The following is a 19,359-nucleotide window of genomic DNA, read 5'->3' as shown; positions in this document are numbered from 1 at the left end:
CCTAAGAATCGGTTCAGGATCTGATGTCATCTCAACACCTACAGCCTCCGTGTAGCTCGCTATATGGGACCATGGCCAGCTTCTCAATTAGCTCTTGTCCCACGCATCCAGAGCACCCGAGAAGCTTGGCCACCGCCATTGACCGCCGAGTGAAGCAGCTCGCCAAAGCGCGGGTCGTGCCATCAACAACATACATCATCTTAGAAGATGACAGTCCTTCTTTCAAATCTGCCAAAAGCGAATCGTCCAGGTGTTTTCCAGCTGAGTCTTATATACAAACAAGCACTAGCCAGCTGCCTCGCCCTCAGCAAACTTTGGCAGCTCCCTGCGATTCCCAAACTGCCCCGTCGTCAAACAAGTTAGTCGACTGTTTGGCATCATTCGTTGTCACAGGCTCCGTGGCACAAGCTGCTGGCAGCGCAGCTGTTCCACCTATACTCTCACAAACTCCCTCGTACAACATTTCATACCCCCAATTCGTCAACACGATTGGCCTTCCTTCCCATGGACAGTCAAACTCTAGGCACGCCAAGAAGGGGGGACACGCAAACCAATTCAACTTTGACGGATCGAGAATCAACACTGCCACTAATAAAAGGGCGGTGGTTGGCATCTATGACTGTCAAGTGTCAACAGACTCTGACCCTGCCCATATAACTATTGGATAAGCTTAGTTGTGACCGGGACAGCCGGCGGTAGTTGAGGTCAAGTGCCTCGAGCGATAGCGGCGCTCGGAGGTTGAGGAAGAGAACATCCCACCCGTTCCGAACCATCCCGCATTTTCAGCCTCTAACCTCCGGAACCGCGCGGCCACCGACAGTTGCGGAGACGGCCTTGGGAGATTTCAGTCCCGGCGGGTATGCCATACTTTGAGGCTACGGTTACCGGGGACTGCTATGCTTTCTGACCGATTCGCTCTCGTCCCCTCTTCTCTCGGCAATGGCCTCGATCATGATATCATCAAGATATATCGGGGACGATGAACGTCGGCCAAAGCGTACAGTTACGGAACAGCTGGACGTTGTGGATTCCCGCTCGCCGATCAGGTTCGGCAACGTGCACGCATCAGACAGGTGTGACCGGCAGATCCTGGACGGGAGCGCATCCTAATTTTGCGGGCAGCGATGCAGTGGAACACCATTTTCCGGACCTCACGCGAATAATTAGCTAGGAACGTTCTGCCTCAGAGGGAAACCCGTATGATGCATTCCGTCGCCGTGCGACTAGCAGCCTTGGGGGTCGTTAATGACCCGACCAGAGTTCCTCGCAAACGTCCAGTTGCGTAGTATCATTGGCTGCAGGTGACGACTCTGAACGAGAGAACACCAGGAACGCTCGAATGCCAACACAGCCTCAATCAGCCATGCCATGGTATCCATAAGGCGGGCCAGGCGGGGTATCCACCGCGGAAGCTGGGTCCACAATGCTGTTTGTATGGATGTTTATGGAATACATGTTGGCTGAGAAGCGACGAAACGAGAGCGAGATGATGGGAAGGGGCATTTCTCTCCGCCCATGCTGTCAACAGTCTCCCGGACTCCGATGACGAAACGAGCTTGTTGACCCCGAGGTGGACACAAGCTCATCGGTACTTCGGTGTTCTACAAGTAAGAATTCTCGCCAAGCAGTGACTGCGCAGCAAGCTGTGTTGGGGCCAGGCCATGAAGAGAGAACCCAGCTCGTTGGCGAAGCTACGTCAAATTTCAAAGATGCCAAAGTGCGTACCAAGTCTTTTGCTTGGTTGAGCTTGATACCAATTACCTCGCGCCAGCAACTCTTCAACGCCGACGCTATTCGGATGGGCTTGCCTAGCGAGTAAGCAAAGTTCCCCGTTCTTTTACGACGCTCTCGATGTGGCGTGCCGGGCACTTGCAGATTGGCCGCGAGTTGTTTAGGAAGCCGGGTGCCATAAGACGGCACGGCTTGGCAACACAGCCTATGGCGATGAGTTGCACAGAGACACACACACACGCAGCACAGCGGGACGGTTGGGATGTGTGGGATGGCCGCCGCACAGCAAAGAAGAAGCAGAAACATGGCACGCGTGTCTTTTGTTACTGGCCGAGAAGGGTCTTGTCCCTCAAGCCCTTTCTTCCCAACCGGCACTCCAGGGACTACCTACCCAAGCAAATGGGCTGCAGGCTGGTAGGTGCCTTAATAAGTTCAGGGCTGGCGGATGACGGATTGGGGAGCGCGGGATGGGATGGGATGGGATGGGGAATTGTGATTCGGAAAACAAGTGCCCGGTGGCGGTTCAATACCCATGACTGGGGAATGGAAGAGGACGAGACATACGGCTGGCCGGCGCGAGTCGGTGCCGTTACGGCCATCCGATATTTGAATGCTCTGATGCTTTAACGTCCTCTTCCCTTCCCCGTCTCTTCTTGACTTCTCAAACGTGGAGGTACGTACGACATGATGTAAGTAGCTGACGATGACTTTGATGACAGATTCTCAACTCAATTCCTAGCCAGGAGGTGCTCACGTACTGCGTAAATGGGCAACGTCAGATTTCCACTAGGAAACCTAGAACGCTACAAGTCAAGATTCGTTCCAAGTCGGCGATCGACGTGTGAAGAAATCTTGGCAACGATTTGTGCTGTTTCCCCTTCTCTTTCAAGGTACGGTCTTTTGCGTCCAGGAACTTGGGATGTCCAGGACAAGGGGCGGACGATTGGGGGGGAAACAGATCGGGAGTACCTTATTTTAGAAAACTGGGCGCACGGCGGCGTAAAGAAAAATGGAGAGGCGCCCGGAGGTCGGGTAGGTTAGCTCAGCCGTCAGCGGTAAAACGTCCGTTCAAAGGGTGTCTTTGGGGACGGAGCCCGTATCTTGGATCGTCATTGCCAAACTGATTTAGCATTTCTCTTTGAAAGGTAGCTACATCATACGTCAAGCGAAAACTAACCATCTCTCTGAGAGAATGCGAGTATTCGTGGTCTCGGTCTCGCCTTGCTGGACTATCACGGCATACTAAGAACCTAGGGCAAGTCGCATAACGATTCTGAAATACTTGTACCGTAGTTACGACATAGCCCTCCCAGGGCCAGGGCCAATCGAGGCCAATTCAGTGTCAACGGAGAGCTCAGGGTAAGGTAGCATCCGTACCTAGTACCTTACGACCTTGGACTAGACAAAGTTCCGCCTGTCTGTCATCGGCGTGGGATCACAGACTGGTTCGTGCGAGAGAGCAAGAGAGAGAGAGAGAGAGAGAGAGAGAGAGTCATTGACAATGACGATTGAACGAGCACCCAGAGGTTTGGACCTGTTGCCTTCTTTCCCCTCCCTAGCCGCGTCAACAGCAAAGCGTTTTACATCTAGCAATCTAGGACTATCCTGGACAGGGAGGGCGCCGGCAAGCGAAAAAGAAGAATTGGGGGTGCTAGGACGCGGACATTGATGGGCTTGCCGTGGTTTGGGGGCTGGGTAAAGGACTTGAGTGAGGGTCTGGGCCGGACGGGCCTCAACTCCAGAAACGGTACCATCCGTGTGTCATCGTCCCTTTTTTTTTCTTCCTTGGTGGTATTGTTCAATGTTCCCTGTGGACAGAAAGGTGCTAAGGTAAGGTATTTGCTGTGCCACAACACGCGCCGCTTGGCGCACCCGCACTTTTGTTGAGGTCAACCGTCATGGTCCTGGACACTGGGCAGGTAAAGACCAGAACTCAGGTCCCAGAGTGACAGAGTCCAAAGAGAATTGAGTTGAGGGAACCCGCACTGCCCTGGTAGAGAGCATCGTCCATTCTCAGGGTAGCTTCCGTGGTGGACTTCCATGTCCCGGTTTTGTGTTTCTTTCTGGCTGCAAGGTACGCGATACTTAAGCTACGCAAGCAAACATTTCAGAAGATGAAAATAATAAATAAAAGTACAGACGATTCTTGATGCTGTACGGATACATGGTCAAGGTACTTTAGCAGACCTGTTGCTCTTCTCTCGTTTACAAAAGTCCCTTAGCTGGTGTTTTATTTTCTTCTATTTTCTTACTCACTCTACTCAAAGCATCTATCTGTCCATTATTACGCCCTCTCTCGGACTAGTTATCAGCATCCTCGAATGAGAAAACAGACAGTCGAATTGATTGATCAACTCGCCAAGACCCAGAAAACAGCAAGAAACAAAACAAGCTTGGCGAGAGTCGACTGCAAGTAACGGTGGGATACCGCCCTTCACTCTCGCGCTCGCCCGTCTGTGTGCTCCGTCCTCCGTACCCCGGACCACATTGTACTTCTCAAGTTTCCCCCCCCCCCCCCTTTTGGCCCGTCTGTCTGCCTGTCTGTCTAGTATTTAGCTCCGGCTCTAGCAGTTAAGGTAGTCCTTCGGTTTTCCTTCACAGGTATTCCTATTTGTAGCTGTACGGAGTATCCGTACTACGGGCAGCATACATACTTGGGTCCTTTCCCTTGCCATTTCTTCAACGCGCGATTACCCCCCCGTGGAATTTCTTCAGCTCGTATTCCCAGCCCAGCTGCAACGCCCGGCCTCACCAGTTCCTGTTCACCCCCGAATCAGCCGTTCAGTCAGGTCGTCGTTCCGCTTGGCTGCTCTCTCCGGAACGAAGGAAAAGAAAGGGAAGAGACGACAAGTGAGAGAGAGGAAAAAAAAGATACAAGGCCGTCCCCCCTTCGCCGCACCCATCTAAGAAGGTATTCGCCCGTCGGCCTTTCGTTCCTTCCCATCGGCCTGCACTGACCCTCAGGCCCGTTTCTTTCCAGCTGCATCTTTCTCCTCCACTACGGATACTGCTACGGAGTAAGGTACCTTGCAGTTGTACATTTGCAATCCAATCGCCAACAGCTTTAAGCTCACTGTCGTCGTCCACCACACATCCCACGACCACCACAACTTTCTTCCTCCTCTCCTCTTCCTCATCACCTTTCCATTCTTTCCACTTCCTCCCGACATATCCGCCATTACTCACTCACTCCGCATTCCCTTTTTGAGGTCATATCTCCACTCAGCGCAGAAAAGGAGATAAACGGATCAATCCCACGGCACCCACCTCGTCAAACACCCAAACATTGTTTACTGGCACAATCCCATTTGTCGCCCTTTTCCGCCCCCCGACGCTTGCTACCTGCTCCCACCCCGATACGACCCTGCGACGTACGGATCCCAAAAAGACGAACCCACCGATCGCCACTATCGACGACTTCGTCCAACACCCTCGACTCGCAGCACCCACGATATTTTCTTGGGCCTCGTCTCGATCTTTTCGACGCCGCAGTGCTCGACGTCGAAAATCGACTCGGACGAACCAAACCTCAATCCCCGCTCGTCAATTGACCTCGGGACGCCTATCCTCTTTCCCCCCGACGATCCTCTCGCCCGATTCTCAGCCACAACCACAACCGCAGCCATGGCAGCAGCAAATCCCACCAACGTTATTCGGAGGTACGTCGCCTGTTCGAATTTCGTCGATCTAGACATTTGTCGGTCTTCGCCGCTGGCTACGCCCTCTTGCTGGCCACGCGCAAAGCTCGCAACATCTCTGCCTGCTTCTACCGAGCAGGGGCAGCCTGGTTTCTGTAACCTGTCTTATCTGCTCTTTGCTTGCTGACATGCTGTCTCCAGGAAACTCGTCATTGTAGGGGACGGTGCTTGCGGAAAGACTAGTTTGCTTAGCGTCTTCACACTTGGATATTTCCCTACCGTACGTTCGGTTTAACAATCCTCCCCAATGATCTGATCTCGAGTCTCAGGACCTTTGCTAACGATTGGTGTTTTGCAGCACTACGTGAGTACCACCAGCGACTTCTCTCTTCGCTTCGACGACCAATTTCCTAACGAGATTTTGACCCCATAGATTCCTACCGTCTTCGAGAACTACGTCACAGATTGCAGAGTAGATGGAAAGTCGGTGCAGCTTGCGCTATGGGATACCGCCGGACAGGAGGACTACGAGCGGCTACGTCCACTCGCCTATTCCAAGGCGCACGTCATCCTAGTCGGCTTCTCCATCGACACGCCCGATTCACTCGACAACGTCAAGCACAAGGTGGGTTTGACAATGATCGAGGCACTTCAAGATATTAGGGCTGGGCAGCTGACAGTAGGCTACAGTGGGTGGAAGAGGTTACCCGACTCTGCGAAGGCGTCCCCATCATCCTCGTCGGATTGAAGAAGGATCTCCGCGAAGATCCCGTAGCGATTGAGGAAATGCGAAAGAAGTCGATGCGCTTTGTCACACACCAAGAGGGCGACGCTGCCGCCAAGGAAATCGGCGCTCGGAAATACCTCGAATGCTCCAGTTTGAGCGGCGAGGGTGTGGACGATGTCTTTGAGGCTGCCACTCGCGCCGCCTTGTTGACGTTTGAGAAGGGTGAGGGAGGCGGCTGCTGCGTCATTCTGTGACGGAAGCAAAGCCCCTATCCATCCATCCATCATTCACTATTCTGCCTTTTCGACCGACAATGGGTGCAGGCACGACGCAAGCGAGCCGAGGAAATCCTGGGCGAAATTTTGCTGGAGAGATCAGGCTGGATCACAGAACCATGAGAATGCGGGCTACTTACCGTATGTGAACATCACGCCGGGTCCGATCCAAGAAGCACAGGATCACCTGAGCCAGCTCCCACAAACATCGTTGGGCAGCTGGCTTGCCCAAAAAGGGCCCTAAACACGCCTGGGTGAATGTCACTTGATCGGTACCTAAAACTCTCAGCAAGCTCGCCTGGTTCACACATTTCTCACAGCTCTCGCGAAAAAGCATGCGAGTTCAACTTTAATCCTCTCTCTCTCTCTTTTCATCTTCCCCTCAAGCGGCGTTACAAACAGCAGGAACAGCGCAAAACACTCAGCGGAAACGTTATTTATGGAAAAAAAAAAATCTAAGGGACTAACCCTTATTTTTCTTTCCATTGTCTGTATTAATAGGACAACAACCACATAGAACGAACGCACCCAAAAGTTCAAGACTAGGAAGCTGGTTATTTGGGAGCTTTGGAGTATCCACGTTCTGCTCCCTGTCAATGGGAGATGGCAGTCACTTTACGCAATAAAACTGATTAAAAGTTTCAAAATGCCTTCTTCAGAACCTTTCCAAAGAAATATTGATTAGTGACATGTGTTTTTTTTTCTTCCATTTTATACACTAGTTCATACAACAGAGAGTATGCTACAGCGGAATTGACACTCCCTTGGGCGTGTCTAGATTTTGGTACACTGCTGGTGAGCAAACTCCTCGACACCTTGTCCATCACTTTTTTTTTCCATCGCATCCACACCCCTTTTTTCATCCCTTTGTTTTTCCACGACTGCTCGTACGCTCATGCTCTTGTAACGACATCGTCTACCGCTTCCACTCGTGGTTCCACGCTTGCCGGGCAGGTGTCTCGCTCTGGTAGCGCGCGTACTCAATCGGTACTGCATTAGGTCCGTAGACGCCCTTCTTCTCCTGCGCGACACGGTACAGCCACCCTTCCTCCCTGGTTCCGGGACCAGCCGTGGTGCGGAGCTGCTCGTTGGCGGTGTACATGCTCTGCTGGATGCGGAGGAGCTCCCTCTCGCGGGCCTCGCGCTGCTGGCGCTGGAGAAGGAGCCAGGCGCGGTGGATGGTCCAGTGGCGGAGATGGCGGTTGCGAGCCATGCGCAGCGCCGGGGGCGCCTCGGCGAAGAGCTGCTTACGAATGTTTGCTATACGGGCGACGTATTCTGGGTTGATGACGTTGTCCGACTTGGATTTGCGGGCGGCGAGGGGGGTTGTGGTTGAGAGGGAGCGGGTTGTCGTGGTGGTCATTGTGACGGCGGCGGGTGTTGAGGTGGTGAGGGTTTGGCGGAGGCCGCTGCGGAGGGGTGCGAAGGAGGCCATTGTTGTGATTTTGTTGGGGTTTAAGCTTAGAATACGGCTTAAGGCGAGGCTGGAATATCAATCGTTGACGGGATCTGAAGTGGGTGGTGTCTGGCGGTGTTTGGGAGGACGGCCTCGTCGTTTCTTGAGCGGAGGTTCCGGATCTACGGCGCGAGGGGTCTCGATCTTTTCTTTGCGCTGCTGTGGATGACGCTTCTTGCGCTTGGATCCTGCAACGACTATCTCGGGTTGGGTGTCGTCTTCAATTACGACCGGGTGGTCAACTACAGTAGCGTGCTGGGCTTCGGGTTCTGGATCGTCGTGGTACCGTAGTTTAATTCGATGGCACGCGGCTATGATCTCGTCGGGGATCGGAATGTTGGCGAACACGTCGTGGTAGTCGTTTTCGAGGGAAAGTTGTCGCGATGCTGTTCGAAGGAAGAGGGAGCCAGCGTCGGGATGGTGTCTCCCCGTGTACTTTGCGTAAAGTGAGTGGATTGACTACCGAGAGGATCGTCGTTAGTAAGGTGAAGGTCTGGCGATGAAGCTCAGTGGGAAATTTTGGGAATGGGGAATGGAAGATGGAGGATGGTTTATCCGGACTCTGCGAGCTGGCTTGTGCCTGCAGGCGGGAGTGGATGGCATGGGGGAGTTGAGACCCCCTGCAGGGCGTGACATTTCAGCGGACCCAGCTCAGACAACTTGGAATTGTGCAAGTCATCCGCCATCCACAATCATCTACACTATTCTCCATCTGCCATGAAACCATCCTCGACGACAGGGAAAGAGGAAGAAGGAGGGGCCTGGGGATTCGAAAATCTTTTGCGACTTACCTGGCAGATTGAAGCGTCATATACCAAAGCAACACTGTACTCCCCCTGCTCAAAAACGAGTTCTCTAGCCTCCATCTCGTCCTCCACTTGGTGTAATCTCGCAAGATTATTCAGCACTGCACCTGGCGACACTGGGACTGGACTCCGATTAAATGACAAGACCATGAAGAGGGGCCTGAAGTTCTTGATCAAGCTTTCGGTGTTCCGGGTTGTATCTCTGGACCAGAGCCCGTTAGCGTCGTTGTACATGTCCCACACGAGCCAAGCAAACTCCCGTACGACTGGACTGGAGTCGAGGAAGCGCGCGTATGTCGCCGGGAAGCCTCCACCAAATCTCAGCGTCCACAAGGTGCAGATTCTCAAGAGGAGCTCATCGGATGGATCGTCGACGCGTTTCAGCAGTTCCGTGCACTCTGGTGGAAAGTCCAGAGTCGAAGAGGAGGAGGCGGCGGAGAATGCCATGAGGGTCACGAGCTGTGTGAGAACCTTTGGAAGGAGTATCTGCAAGCGCATGACATCCTCCCTGGGATCGCGGGGGACGCGGCCACGATAGGCGAAGTTGCGCCCATCGTAGGAGAAGATTGGGTCTCCCGGTGCGTGGCCGAGGAAGTACCTCGTGTGTGCCAGCGACTGGGCGACCCTGAGTACCTTACTCTCTTCCGCGTCCTCCTCCTCCTCCCCCTGCTTATTCGGACTCGAATCCTCTTCCGAGACGGCGGCGATCGGAGAGGAGGGTCTCTCGCTAGACAATACAGTCGGTGGACTGGTGCTCATGTCTAGCTCGAGCCATATAGCGTCCCAGTGGGCCTCGTTCTGGCACATGTCCATCTGTACCTGGAGGCGTCGTCGCTGCTCCTGAAGCCGCAGCGCCGTGGGTTTGACGAGCTGTTCATCGGCCCTCCACAATAAGTTCGCGTCTGGGTTGAGGCAGTCCACCGTAAGTCCCATATGATCCCAGAGGTCAAGGATGGAGTCCTCGAGAGCAATCTGCTGGCTCCGTGAGACTTGCAGAGCTAAGAGCGCGGTCTTGCAGAGGTCGTTAATATCGGCACGGGTTGTCTGCCAGATGCTTCGGAGGCCGTGCTTGTCGAGGAAGGCGTTCCAGCTCCGATGGAGGCCAGCGTCTCCTGGAGGCCTGTTGAAGGGACCTGGAAGACCTAGAGAGGACATGCTGGAATTTGTTAGACAGTGGTTAGTATCTCTCAGCGTCGTCACCAATGTAGGTGATGGTGAATACGATGCTGATAGTTAGCAAGGATGATGACGGATGAGTTGATGATCGAGCTAGTCAATAGTCGGTTCTTTCCCTATTGAGTCTACACACATCATAGATAAGAGAAGGAGCCATCTAGGAGATATTTCCTAGGCATGTTGTATCGGAGAAAAGTCATGCTTCGGAGAAAGACCATACTTCCTCTTCTTGCCTTGCTGTGGATGGCCATCAGGGACTTGATGAACCTTCAGTGTAGTTGGCATCCAATGCCGCAATACCTCCGCCGTTTCTATCAGCTCAGAATCATCATCCATTCGTCGTCTTCACATTAATTGCTACAGGGGCTTCTTCTATGGTTTGAATGATCGATTATCGAGGCTGGACATGGCCCCAGCTAGATCAGATTGCCTACGACCATAAGGAACGTCGGACTTACCTTCGTCAACGGCACAATCTTTGACTTTGAATAGCTGCGTTTAGCATTGATATCTAACTATTGTTCACTGTAACGAAGTGTGCTCTCCTGTCTATGGCTAGATTTCGTATCAATGAAACCCTCAAGGTATGTGGCATATTGCAACAGAGCAGAGCAAAAGTTGACCTTTTGAACCTCATTAACCATCATTTGGGGTTCGTATGAGCGATTTCTGGTCCTTGAGAAAGCCATCCCATTGTCATAATTAGGATGCATCTCATGGGACTTTGATGTCTATCCTTGATCTACACTGCCAACGCTCTTTGCCAGATCCATGTCTCGAGGTCACTCTGCAAAGACCCGGCATCCGGCTTAAGTAGCTTTTGCTTCTCTGATGTATGCAATGCCAACAATGGGTGCTTCATGCTGATGGTCGTAGCCCTAGTTAATTTAGTGTCTGACAAAAGCTGCCATCTCATCTAGCGGCTTTCTGATGCCGACAAACGGACGTTCTTCTTTGGTACGTGCGGGCCTCCACAAAGCCGGTTTGCCGGTGCCAGCTGCCTGCCTCTCCGCATAACCCACCGGCGCACATATTAGTGGATGCGGCTTCATGGTGATGACCGAGGATGTAGCTCATCAACACCACTCTTCCATGTCGCCATCCATGCAAACATAGAGCTAGGCGTCTTAAAAGTCAATGCTTCCTCTTCCCCAATTTCCATCCTCGGAAATCGAGACCCCGTCATTTTCTCGAGAGAAGCTTGGGGCACACATCCCTGACTGGGAGCAGCACATGTCACAGAACCTGCAAGAAGACGTCTAACTGAACTAATACTTTCCGGAACTCTTCCCGAAACCCCCACGATCGTGATCCCGCGTCTCCCCGAGCCGGTATCACCACGATAACTTAGCAAGACTTTTCACTTCGAACCAACCATGGAGCGTGCTCTCAACGATGAAGAATTCGTAACCGATTTGACGGGAGGAAACATGTCAGTCGTACGGTGGAAGCACACACCAGACGCTTCAGACTTTGACGATGCTGCGGCGTTTGAGGTTATTCGCAGGGCCATCATTTCAGAGATCAATGACCCGCAGAGGCTCCGCAAGGTCGCGGTCGAGATTGCGGCCCTGATACCAGCACACCGGCCCTCTGATAATGTTTTAAAGTCTGTGTGGTACTTGTTTGTGGGGTTGGCGCAACAGACGCCCTCTGGAAACATTGCGATGCTGGATCTGGTGGTGATTCTCGACCATTTAGCTCTGTCGCCTAGGACGACGGCTACGGTGACGGTGGTGAGTTTCAGCTTGGATTTGGTTATACACAACTGGTGCTGATTGCTTCGCAGGATGGCTTTGAGCAATTAAGTCGTCTTCACGGTCTAAACCAAGTCATCAGAGATTGCATGACCTGTAAGTCATACCACCAAAGCTGAAGGCACCTCTCAACAATATCTTTACTAACATGAAGCGAACGCCTAAAAGCACCGTACCAATCCACCAACAGGACGGAAACCTTAACCCGCTGGATCAACCTCAACGCATTCGCGTCCCTCCTCTGGTCCTACAACCTCATCGACGGCCGCGACCACGCCATACAACAGCTCCGCACCGCCTTCGAGGACCGCCGCTCCTCAGACGCCAGCGACCGCGACGGCGTCGACGCACGGCTCATGGCTGCTGCGCAGTGGGCTATTCACTCGTGCCAGCGTCTGTATCATCTCTCTGTGACGTCTGAGGCGACGTCGCCGGCGGAGGAGCCGCAGCAGACGACGAAAAGTGAGGGGACGGGAGAAACCAACGGGAAGAAGGCGAGAAAGAGCAGCAGCAGCAGCAGCAGCAGTGCCGAGAGATGGAGGTGCGGACCGCGGTTCAAGGGCCGCGCGGGGTTCTCGTTCAGGAGGTGGGAGTTTTGGCAGCAGGCCTTTGAGGAGGCCAAGGAGTTTGGGGATTGTGGGAGCGAGACCAAGGTTGAGGCTGGGGCGGCGGCTGGGATGATGGAGAAGGTTCTTTATGCTGGATTCGAGGTTTAGGAACGTGGCGACCTCTTTGGGCGAGCTTCCTGGTGGTGAATTTTGCAACAGCTGGATGGAATTAGAGACTGGACTTGCGCAGGAGGCTAGACTGTTTCCGCATACATCGTTCTTGGGACTGGGGATTGGGGACTGCAAAGCTCCGGAGAGGGTTCTTCCAGAGTAGTCAGAGCTGGGATCAAAAAGTCTCGTTGATGTCCGCATCGTCTTCTTCTTGAGGAGCTTGGTTCAAGATAGCGAAGAAGAAAAGGGGTGTATGATGATTGTAGCCTTCGCCCAGAGTTACGTTCCAAGCCTGTGACCAGCTCGATCATAGTCATTACTCGCTGGCTTTCTTCGGCATTGAATACAGGCAGTTCATGCAGATACGAGTGAAGGCTTAGGAAGCCATGAAGGATCCCCTTCTTTGCCATTATTCTGTCCCCTTTCGTCTCTACAACCGACTTGTCAAGACGATCACATCGACAGCTTTGTTTGGGGTTAATATACTTCATTCATGTCTTGAAATCTCCCCCAACAGAACGTATACAATTCACAAAGAACTTCAGCGTCGATACTTTGGTGCCTATGTCTGCTGTGTCTGATCAACTTCTCCTTCTGTTAACTAAGGTCAGGGCCGAGCTGTGGAGAAGCAAACACAGAAACGGCGTGCTACAACTTGACGAAAGACTCACATCAACTACTAGCGTTTGCAATTTTCACCGTGATCCATTCAGCCTGCAGCAAGCCGCTCTGTTTCCTTTTTTGTCTAAGAGTTCTTCTTTTGCCGGACACGACACTTGTCAGGCCGGAGGAAGTTCCTTCCTCTTTCCCTTCCTTTCCTCCTTCCTCTTCTCCTTCCCTTTCTTCTGGGCTTTCAGAAAGGCAACTTCCTTCTCTCTTTCCTTCCCAACTTCAACAACCTCTCTGCCACGCTTGCTTCCGAAGTCAGGTACGACTTCCAAAATAGTAAGAACTACAACTTTCTCTGCTTTCCAAGTTCTCATACATCTCTCGATCTACAATCTTAAGACTGACTCTTAGTACCTACCAGGCCAAACTCGAAACGTCCCCCCGACTGGGTATCCGCAAACAAGACCGAGATAGACCGCTACATCACCGTTCACCACGCCGCCATGTCGAACTCCAAAATCGACAAGCAGGCTTACGCTGCCAGCGCCATGTTAGCAGGTGCCAACGCTCAGCGCCAGGCCCGCGCCAACAGAACCCCAGCCAAGGCCCTCCGCGCTCACATCGCAAGCAACACCGTCCCCACCGACATGGACGTCATCGAAGCCTTCCGCTTCGACTGCGTCTTCACAATGGCCGACAGGCGCAACCTCCTCATCCTCTACCGCCACCTCGTCCTCGACCACGGCGTCTCCACCGCCGCCATCCAGAGCTGGATCGCCAAGGGCAAGGAGACCGTCACCGCTCGCATCGAGGAGCTCTTCCGCCAGAATCGCGACAAAATACCCACCGTCCGCTCCATCATGGCGGAGAAGTGCTACCGCAAGAACCCCCACGCCTTCGACCACATTGGCGGCAGCCGCACCGCGGAGGAGAGAGACAAAGACACCGTCCTCCAGGAGATTCTCTGCGGTGCCACGCCCGCGGAGAGGATGGCTGGCGGCGTCGGTGCCACCCGCGAGGTGGAGACTCAGATGCGCCTCATCGAGGCAGATATCATGGCGCGCGCGGATAAGGGGGAGCATATTGCCTACCTCATTAGCAGGCCACAGATGGTCGATGAGGCGGTTGTCTTCGCCCCTTGCAACAAGACTCACGAGGACAAGCCGCTGGCGGAGATCAAGATTGTTGAGGCGACTCCGGATGGCATGTGTACCGGCGTGCTCCACGTGGCTGCGTCTCTTGACGAGGCCAAGGAGTATGCTACGGATGCGTACTATGAGGCGGAGAGAACGAAACGGGAGGGAAACCAAGCTGCCGAGGGCAAGTGCAAGGGTAAGGCTGGTGGTGGAGAGAAGGCTAAGCCTAAGATCGAGGCCAAGGCCAAGCATGAGCTTGATTGTATCGAGGGCATGGTCTCCTCGCTCAAGGTCGATGATGTTGATTGAACTCTCGTCTGGTGAGTAGCTCATTCGCTTCTAGGCATCCCGTGGCACGAATGCTAATGTGTGTTGCAGAGACAGCACTGCGAGACATTGCTCAGATGCAATATTCGTCATCCATCGTACATGTGTGGAATGGGCCATAACGTGTTCGATTTGAGGGACGTTGGGGAGACAGGTGTTAGCTTTTGCGGAGTAATGTTCCGCTTGGATGGATGGTTGATGTGAGGATGTAAAGGAAACGTATCTGAGGATCTTCTACTCCTCTTCAGAAACCATTGGCACATTTCGTCAAGCTATCCAGATAGAATAGCTCAGCGGGGGCCAATTCAGTCAGTTGAGCACAACTCTCTTTCCCCCAAGTGTAGTAAATCACTACACTCGCACGAAATCATCCACCCGAACATGTACGCTCGAGGTGGGTTGTAGCTTTGAACTTGAGAGAAAACGCTGGGATTACGAGGTCCCAAAGTAGAGGCAAATTCACGACGACTAATGGTAATGCATGTACATGTGAAAGACAAGTAGAATGCCTCAGCAACCCTGCCCAAATGTTGCTCGAGTAGAGTAATCCGACGAGATGGGTACGAGTGCCCCCTTCAGGGGCGTTGCCCGGAACAGTGCAACAAAGAGGGCTTTTTGATATAAGAGCAGCTTTCCCTATCGGGCTGATGTCGCCTCGCTTCATGGGAGGCACTTATTGGCAATGACATTTAGTCTTTGTTCATTACGCGAGCAAAACAGTACAATATCATGGAAACATGACCCATCAGGTAGGCATTCCTGCCCTGACGCGTCCTGTATCCATCGTATCATCACGGGATGCTCTACTGCGCTCATGCTGGCAATTCTCTACACTCGAGCTTCGAGAGCCACGAAGGACAATGGCCACAAGTACGTAATAATGGTTCTGGCAAAATGGACAAGTTGTCTGTCTGAAGATCGCAGGGCCTCGCTAGAGACGGTGGCAACGGGATGTATTCTCAGTCACACTGGAGACGAGTTTACCGGCCGTGTTTCGCCGACTGACCGGCAGCAAAGGTGATACCGTAGAGCTGTATCAAGGGTGAAGCATCACAGTATGCTGCATAGATGAGGGCCAGGAATATACTTTGTCGTAATCAGATTCGAAAGAGACAAGCGGGATCAAGTCCGACGGCCGTCAGTGTAAGTGAGAGATGACACGTTCTGTTTTTTGGTCCCACTGTGAATCAGTTCAAGACTGTCAAAGTGTCGGGCAGTTGTCGAGCGTAGATGAGAAATGCGCCGAATTGAAGAAGTGATTCGAAGAAGGTCCCTTGGCAGAGTCATGCGGCGGGCGATCCCGAGATCTCGACATCAACGAGCTGGGGATCGAATTGTATCATCTCCCAGCTAGTGCAGCCGGCCCTCTGCCGACACAAACACCGACCTTGACGACACCGAGCTTGATTTGATGGACGTTGCACATTGCCAAGAAGTCTCGCCCAGTAGCCGACAAAAGTATGTGCTAGAGATTGGCAAGTACGGATGCACCGTCAAAAGGATGCCCCAAGCGTCTCCAACTTGCAAGCCGGCGCCGAACGCAACGCGACTCGGAGCTGCCGCCGGAGTTTGGCCGAAAGAACGGTTATCCGGGGGAAAAGAGGACGAGTAAGATGGTGTTTGGTTCGTGGGCGTTTCATTGTCGCATTGCGTTGGGGGCTGTGCAAGATGAAATTCGACCTCGAAGGGTGGATTCGATGCTCGAAACAAGTCGGAAGGTGGGAAAAGACCGCAACTTGCATATACTGAGTGGCAACAATGAAGGTGCCAGAAACTACGTTGATGGCTCTCAGGTTTGTGCTACTCGTTATTCCATAGCCAAGAGCTTCAACCAAAGTGTAGCATGGCACACATTTGGACAGTGAGCTGAAAGTTATCTTTGGGAGAAAGCCAATGCTTTACCCAATAATCGAGGTTCATGAGATGACACCAACAGGTCGTAGGCTATATCAAGATGCTGACGGCCCCCGGGTGAGACCAATGCGGCTGAAGAACAAGCGCGTTCAGCCGCTCTCGAGTCGGTGACACGGAATGCGATGCAACTGGGCGAGGTGCGCCTTGGGGGCTGCTCTCTTACGCACTGGGGGCGGAAAGACGACGAGGTGGACCTGATTTCGACTCATATCTTTTCCTTTGCCGTGTTGATTCGGGACAACTCATGAGTCGGTATCCTTTTTCTTCGTCTTGCATCTACGGAGCACAGCATAGGCCATTGCTGTGAATGGATGAATGAAGTCGTCGTCGTAAACTCCCCGCGCATGAGTCTTTACGCAGCATGTGCGCAGTAAGCGTGTCGCGGGATGGAGCCCGAGCTTTTTGTCATTCACATGTGTCGTGGGCTGAGAGACGTAGACGATGGCTATCGGGAAGGCCCCACTCTGCCATCCAATGGTGGGGTCCGCCTGAGAACCCTAGGCCTGAATGGGCTGAACTGCCGTGGGAAGAGAAGACGGAAAAGAATGTGTAATTGTTCACTGTAAGACCACGACCATGGCCCAGATTGTACGAAGTACTTGGGGGAGAAAAGAGGATGGCGACGCCGACAACAAATTAACGCGGGCAGAAAAGGAAATCTGTGTGAGGTTGCGTCATTTGTCTGCCGGATCGAACATTGGTTTTTGTTTCTTCCCGCTTGTTCGAGAACGAAAGCCTAGGGCTGCTGGCTGGTCTGGTCCTGTTCGAAAGCGGATGCGATGTACTACCTATTCGCCTACCAGGCTTGCTGACCGCGGAAAAGCAAGCCTGGCACGCATGGGTTGCAAGCCTTGTGGGATGTAGGAGATGATGGAAGCTTTGGCTAGTGTCATTCTCGAAGTATTGAAAGATGAACACTGGTTGAACAGATTGGGTTGATTGGCCTGCAGAATTTGGAAGCCGGACGACGGCGCTCACGGCCAGTCCGCCGAAATGAAGAATACCCTGCAGCGAAGTACGACTTGCGATACGGATAGTTTTTGAGTGTTTGCTTGCCCATGCACGACAGACGGTGACTTGCTCCAAGTCGTTATCAAAAACGAGCCAGGAATGGACAAGAGCTGCAGGGTGTTGCGGCACCACCTACGCCCCTGCAGCAGGCCGATGTTTCCCACGAGTATGGTCACTGGTCAGCAGTCACGTCTGGGTGGTGCTGTGATGAGGGTTTCGAAGTTGAGTTGGCTGATGAAGGATGAGGGGTGATTTGTCTGCAGCAGGCGTGAAACGAAGTGCTGATCCGACTGTTTGTCTGATGGACGTCTGGATTCCTAACCTTGTAGGAAAACGGCATAGATCCGAACCTAGAGAGCGAAAGAGAGAGTGATTGACAGGGTCGAGGAGGGATGAGCAGGGGTCTCTGCACCGTTGCAGCGTTGCAGTCTTGGACCTTGGATACAGCGCGACAGAAGAAAGGTGTGGAAGTGTTCGTGGGTGAGCACCGTGGATGAGAGAAAGTTTCTAGGCGGGAAATTTTTGTGTTTCTTGATGGAAATCGGTAACCGGGAGGGACGTCTGATATCACCCAAGGCTGCATCCGTTTCGCAAGTGCATGTTGTCCGGGGGGCATCGTGGGAGCAGAGATGAAAAAAGGCGCGAAATTTGAGTTTGGGGACGCGCAGAGGCGGTGCTGTCGCTAATGTGCTTTTGGGAGGTGAGGGAGCGGAGACCTGAGAGGACGCTTTTCGGATTGAGACGACGGAGGGTGGACGACGTAAAGGTACCTACCTACCTTAGAGACGTACATACCAGCGCAGGCTTATCTAAGCGGACCTGGAGACTTGATGGTGATGTACACTGTACATCTGCATATCACGTGGAGACAATCATGGGGGCCGCCCACCTCTCGTCAAATGTTTGACAGAAAGCAATCTGGGAGCACCCAATGACTCCTCGGTGCATCCCAGTCAATTGTAAGTTGCTGTCGACGATGTTACAAACACGATATACATAGTACTGTCAAGTTATTGTCATGGAACCCTGAAGTGGAGGAGAATGGGGGAGGACTGAAATACCTTTCATCGCGGGGTCTACAGCCCGGGGTTCAGAGAGAAATCACGTCATCGCTGTTCAAGTAAAGTGTCGAGTGCGCGGCATGCTGTATCTGGCGCATGCTTCTGGCAGTGTAGAAGTAAGGTAAGGTACCTACCTCAAGTGCTAAGGTAGAGGAACAAGCCGGAGGGAACCTGCCAAGTGAGGGTCCTGGAAGTTGAAGGTGCTTTCCTCCTGTCAGATATACAAATACTTTGTACTGGGCAGGAGCTCCGAGCGAGAACTGAGAAGGAGCGCAGAGGTCGAGAGTACTCCGTACTTACCGACAATGCTCTTAGTGGATTGGTACTCCGTAGCTGCTGCAGGTTGACGGTTGGACATGGGGAAAATGTACCCACGTGCTATGTCAAGTTCCTTCCCTTGAATATTGCTGGGTATCTGTGCCTGCAAACTGGCAGAGTTACTCGGAACACAGAGGAGGGACTTGGAAAGTACGGATGCAAGGGGTCCTTCCTTGCTTTGCAACTGCCAGGCTCCCCCCACGCTCTTCCCCGATGATTAATTCCCTCCACTCATCAAGCTTCGCTCCCACCGTCACTAAGGTACTCTGTCCAGTGCGTCCACTACGGATACGCTCACTCATTTCCGTGACACAGTCGCACAACACAACACGAACTGGAAAAGGAAGCCAACCTTCATCAATCACTACGCAGTACAGTTTGCGAATACACGGCAGACAACCGCTACAGCACCGCGAACCGGCAGCAAGGAGCAAAAGCCGTGAACCATCATGCGATAGATTTAGATACCCTACTCCCCAAAGAATAGCAGAAACAAGCAAACACGTACGCAAACACGCAAACAACCCACACCATCTGCCGTCAAACAGCCTTGCACTCTCTCGTCGCACATTGACTTCGCAAAGTCGAGGCTGGCGCTGATCTTGCACACAAATCATTGACCGCCCTACTCCGTACTCTGCAACGCGCAGCACTCACTCTTTCTCGCGCTCGCCTTCACGTGCCTATCCTCGTTCTTC

General features: G+C 52.9%; 5 protein-coding genes across 5 annotated transcripts; 3 read left to right on the top strand and 2 right to left on the bottom strand.

Moving 5' to 3' along the window:
- The first annotated feature begins 4,347 nt into the window (after nt 1-4,347).
- Nucleotides 4,348-6,899, top strand: HER10_EVM0008163 (GTP-binding protein rho2). Its single transcript, XM_035477695.1, has 5 exons — nt 4,348-5,390; nt 5,571-5,649; nt 5,728-5,733; nt 5,803-5,994; nt 6,060-6,899. Exons 1-5 carry the CDS (start codon nt 5,356-5,358, stop codon nt 6,348-6,350), a joined length of 603 nt encoding a protein of 200 aa, XP_035330824.1. The 5' UTR covers nt 4,348-5,355; the 3' UTR covers nt 6,351-6,899.
- A 388-nt stretch (nt 6,900-7,287) lies between these two features.
- Nucleotides 7,288-7,806, bottom strand: HER10_EVM0008735 (uncharacterized protein; the record flags this gene model as incomplete). The annotated part of the gene is made up of 1 exon (XM_035478245.1): nt 7,288-7,806. The coding sequence occupies one exon, from the start codon at nt 7,804-7,806 to the stop codon at nt 7,288-7,290; it is 519 nt and encodes a 172-aa protein (XP_035330863.1).
- A 57-nt stretch (nt 7,807-7,863) lies between these two features.
- HER10_EVM0001137 (uncharacterized protein) lies at nt 7,864-9,788 on the bottom strand (the record flags this gene model as incomplete). Its single annotated transcript, XM_035470893.1, has 2 exons — nt 7,864-8,286; nt 8,619-9,788. The coding sequence occupies 2 exons, from the start codon at nt 9,786-9,788 to the stop codon at nt 7,864-7,866; spliced, it is 1,593 nt and encodes a 530-aa protein (XP_035330401.1).
- A 1,397-nt stretch (nt 9,789-11,185) lies between these two features.
- On the top strand, nt 11,186-12,282 carry HER10_EVM0001209 (uncharacterized protein; the record flags this gene model as incomplete). The annotated part of the gene is made up of 3 exons (XM_035470964.1): nt 11,186-11,545; nt 11,599-11,662; nt 11,735-12,282. 3 exons carry the CDS (start codon nt 11,186-11,188, stop codon nt 12,280-12,282), a joined length of 972 nt encoding a protein of 323 aa, XP_035330412.1.
- A 567-nt stretch (nt 12,283-12,849) lies between these two features.
- On the top strand, nt 12,850-14,339 carry HER10_EVM0001396 (uncharacterized protein; the record flags this gene model as incomplete). Its single annotated transcript, XM_035471144.1, has 3 exons — nt 12,850-12,891; nt 13,143-13,213; nt 13,316-14,339. 3 exons carry the CDS (start codon nt 12,850-12,852, stop codon nt 14,337-14,339), a joined length of 1,137 nt encoding a protein of 378 aa, XP_035330424.1.
- Between the last annotated feature and the right edge of the window lie 5,020 nt (nt 14,340-19,359).

Source organism: Colletotrichum scovillei (genome assembly GCF_011075155.1).
Source record: "Colletotrichum scovillei strain TJNH1 chromosome Unknown Contig00008, whole genome shotgun sequence".
NCBI classification, from domain to species: Eukaryota; Fungi; Ascomycota; class Sordariomycetes; order Glomerellales; family Glomerellaceae; genus Colletotrichum; species Colletotrichum scovillei.
The sequence above is the reverse complement of the archived record's forward strand: the minus strand, read 5'-3'. Positions and strand labels throughout refer to the sequence as shown.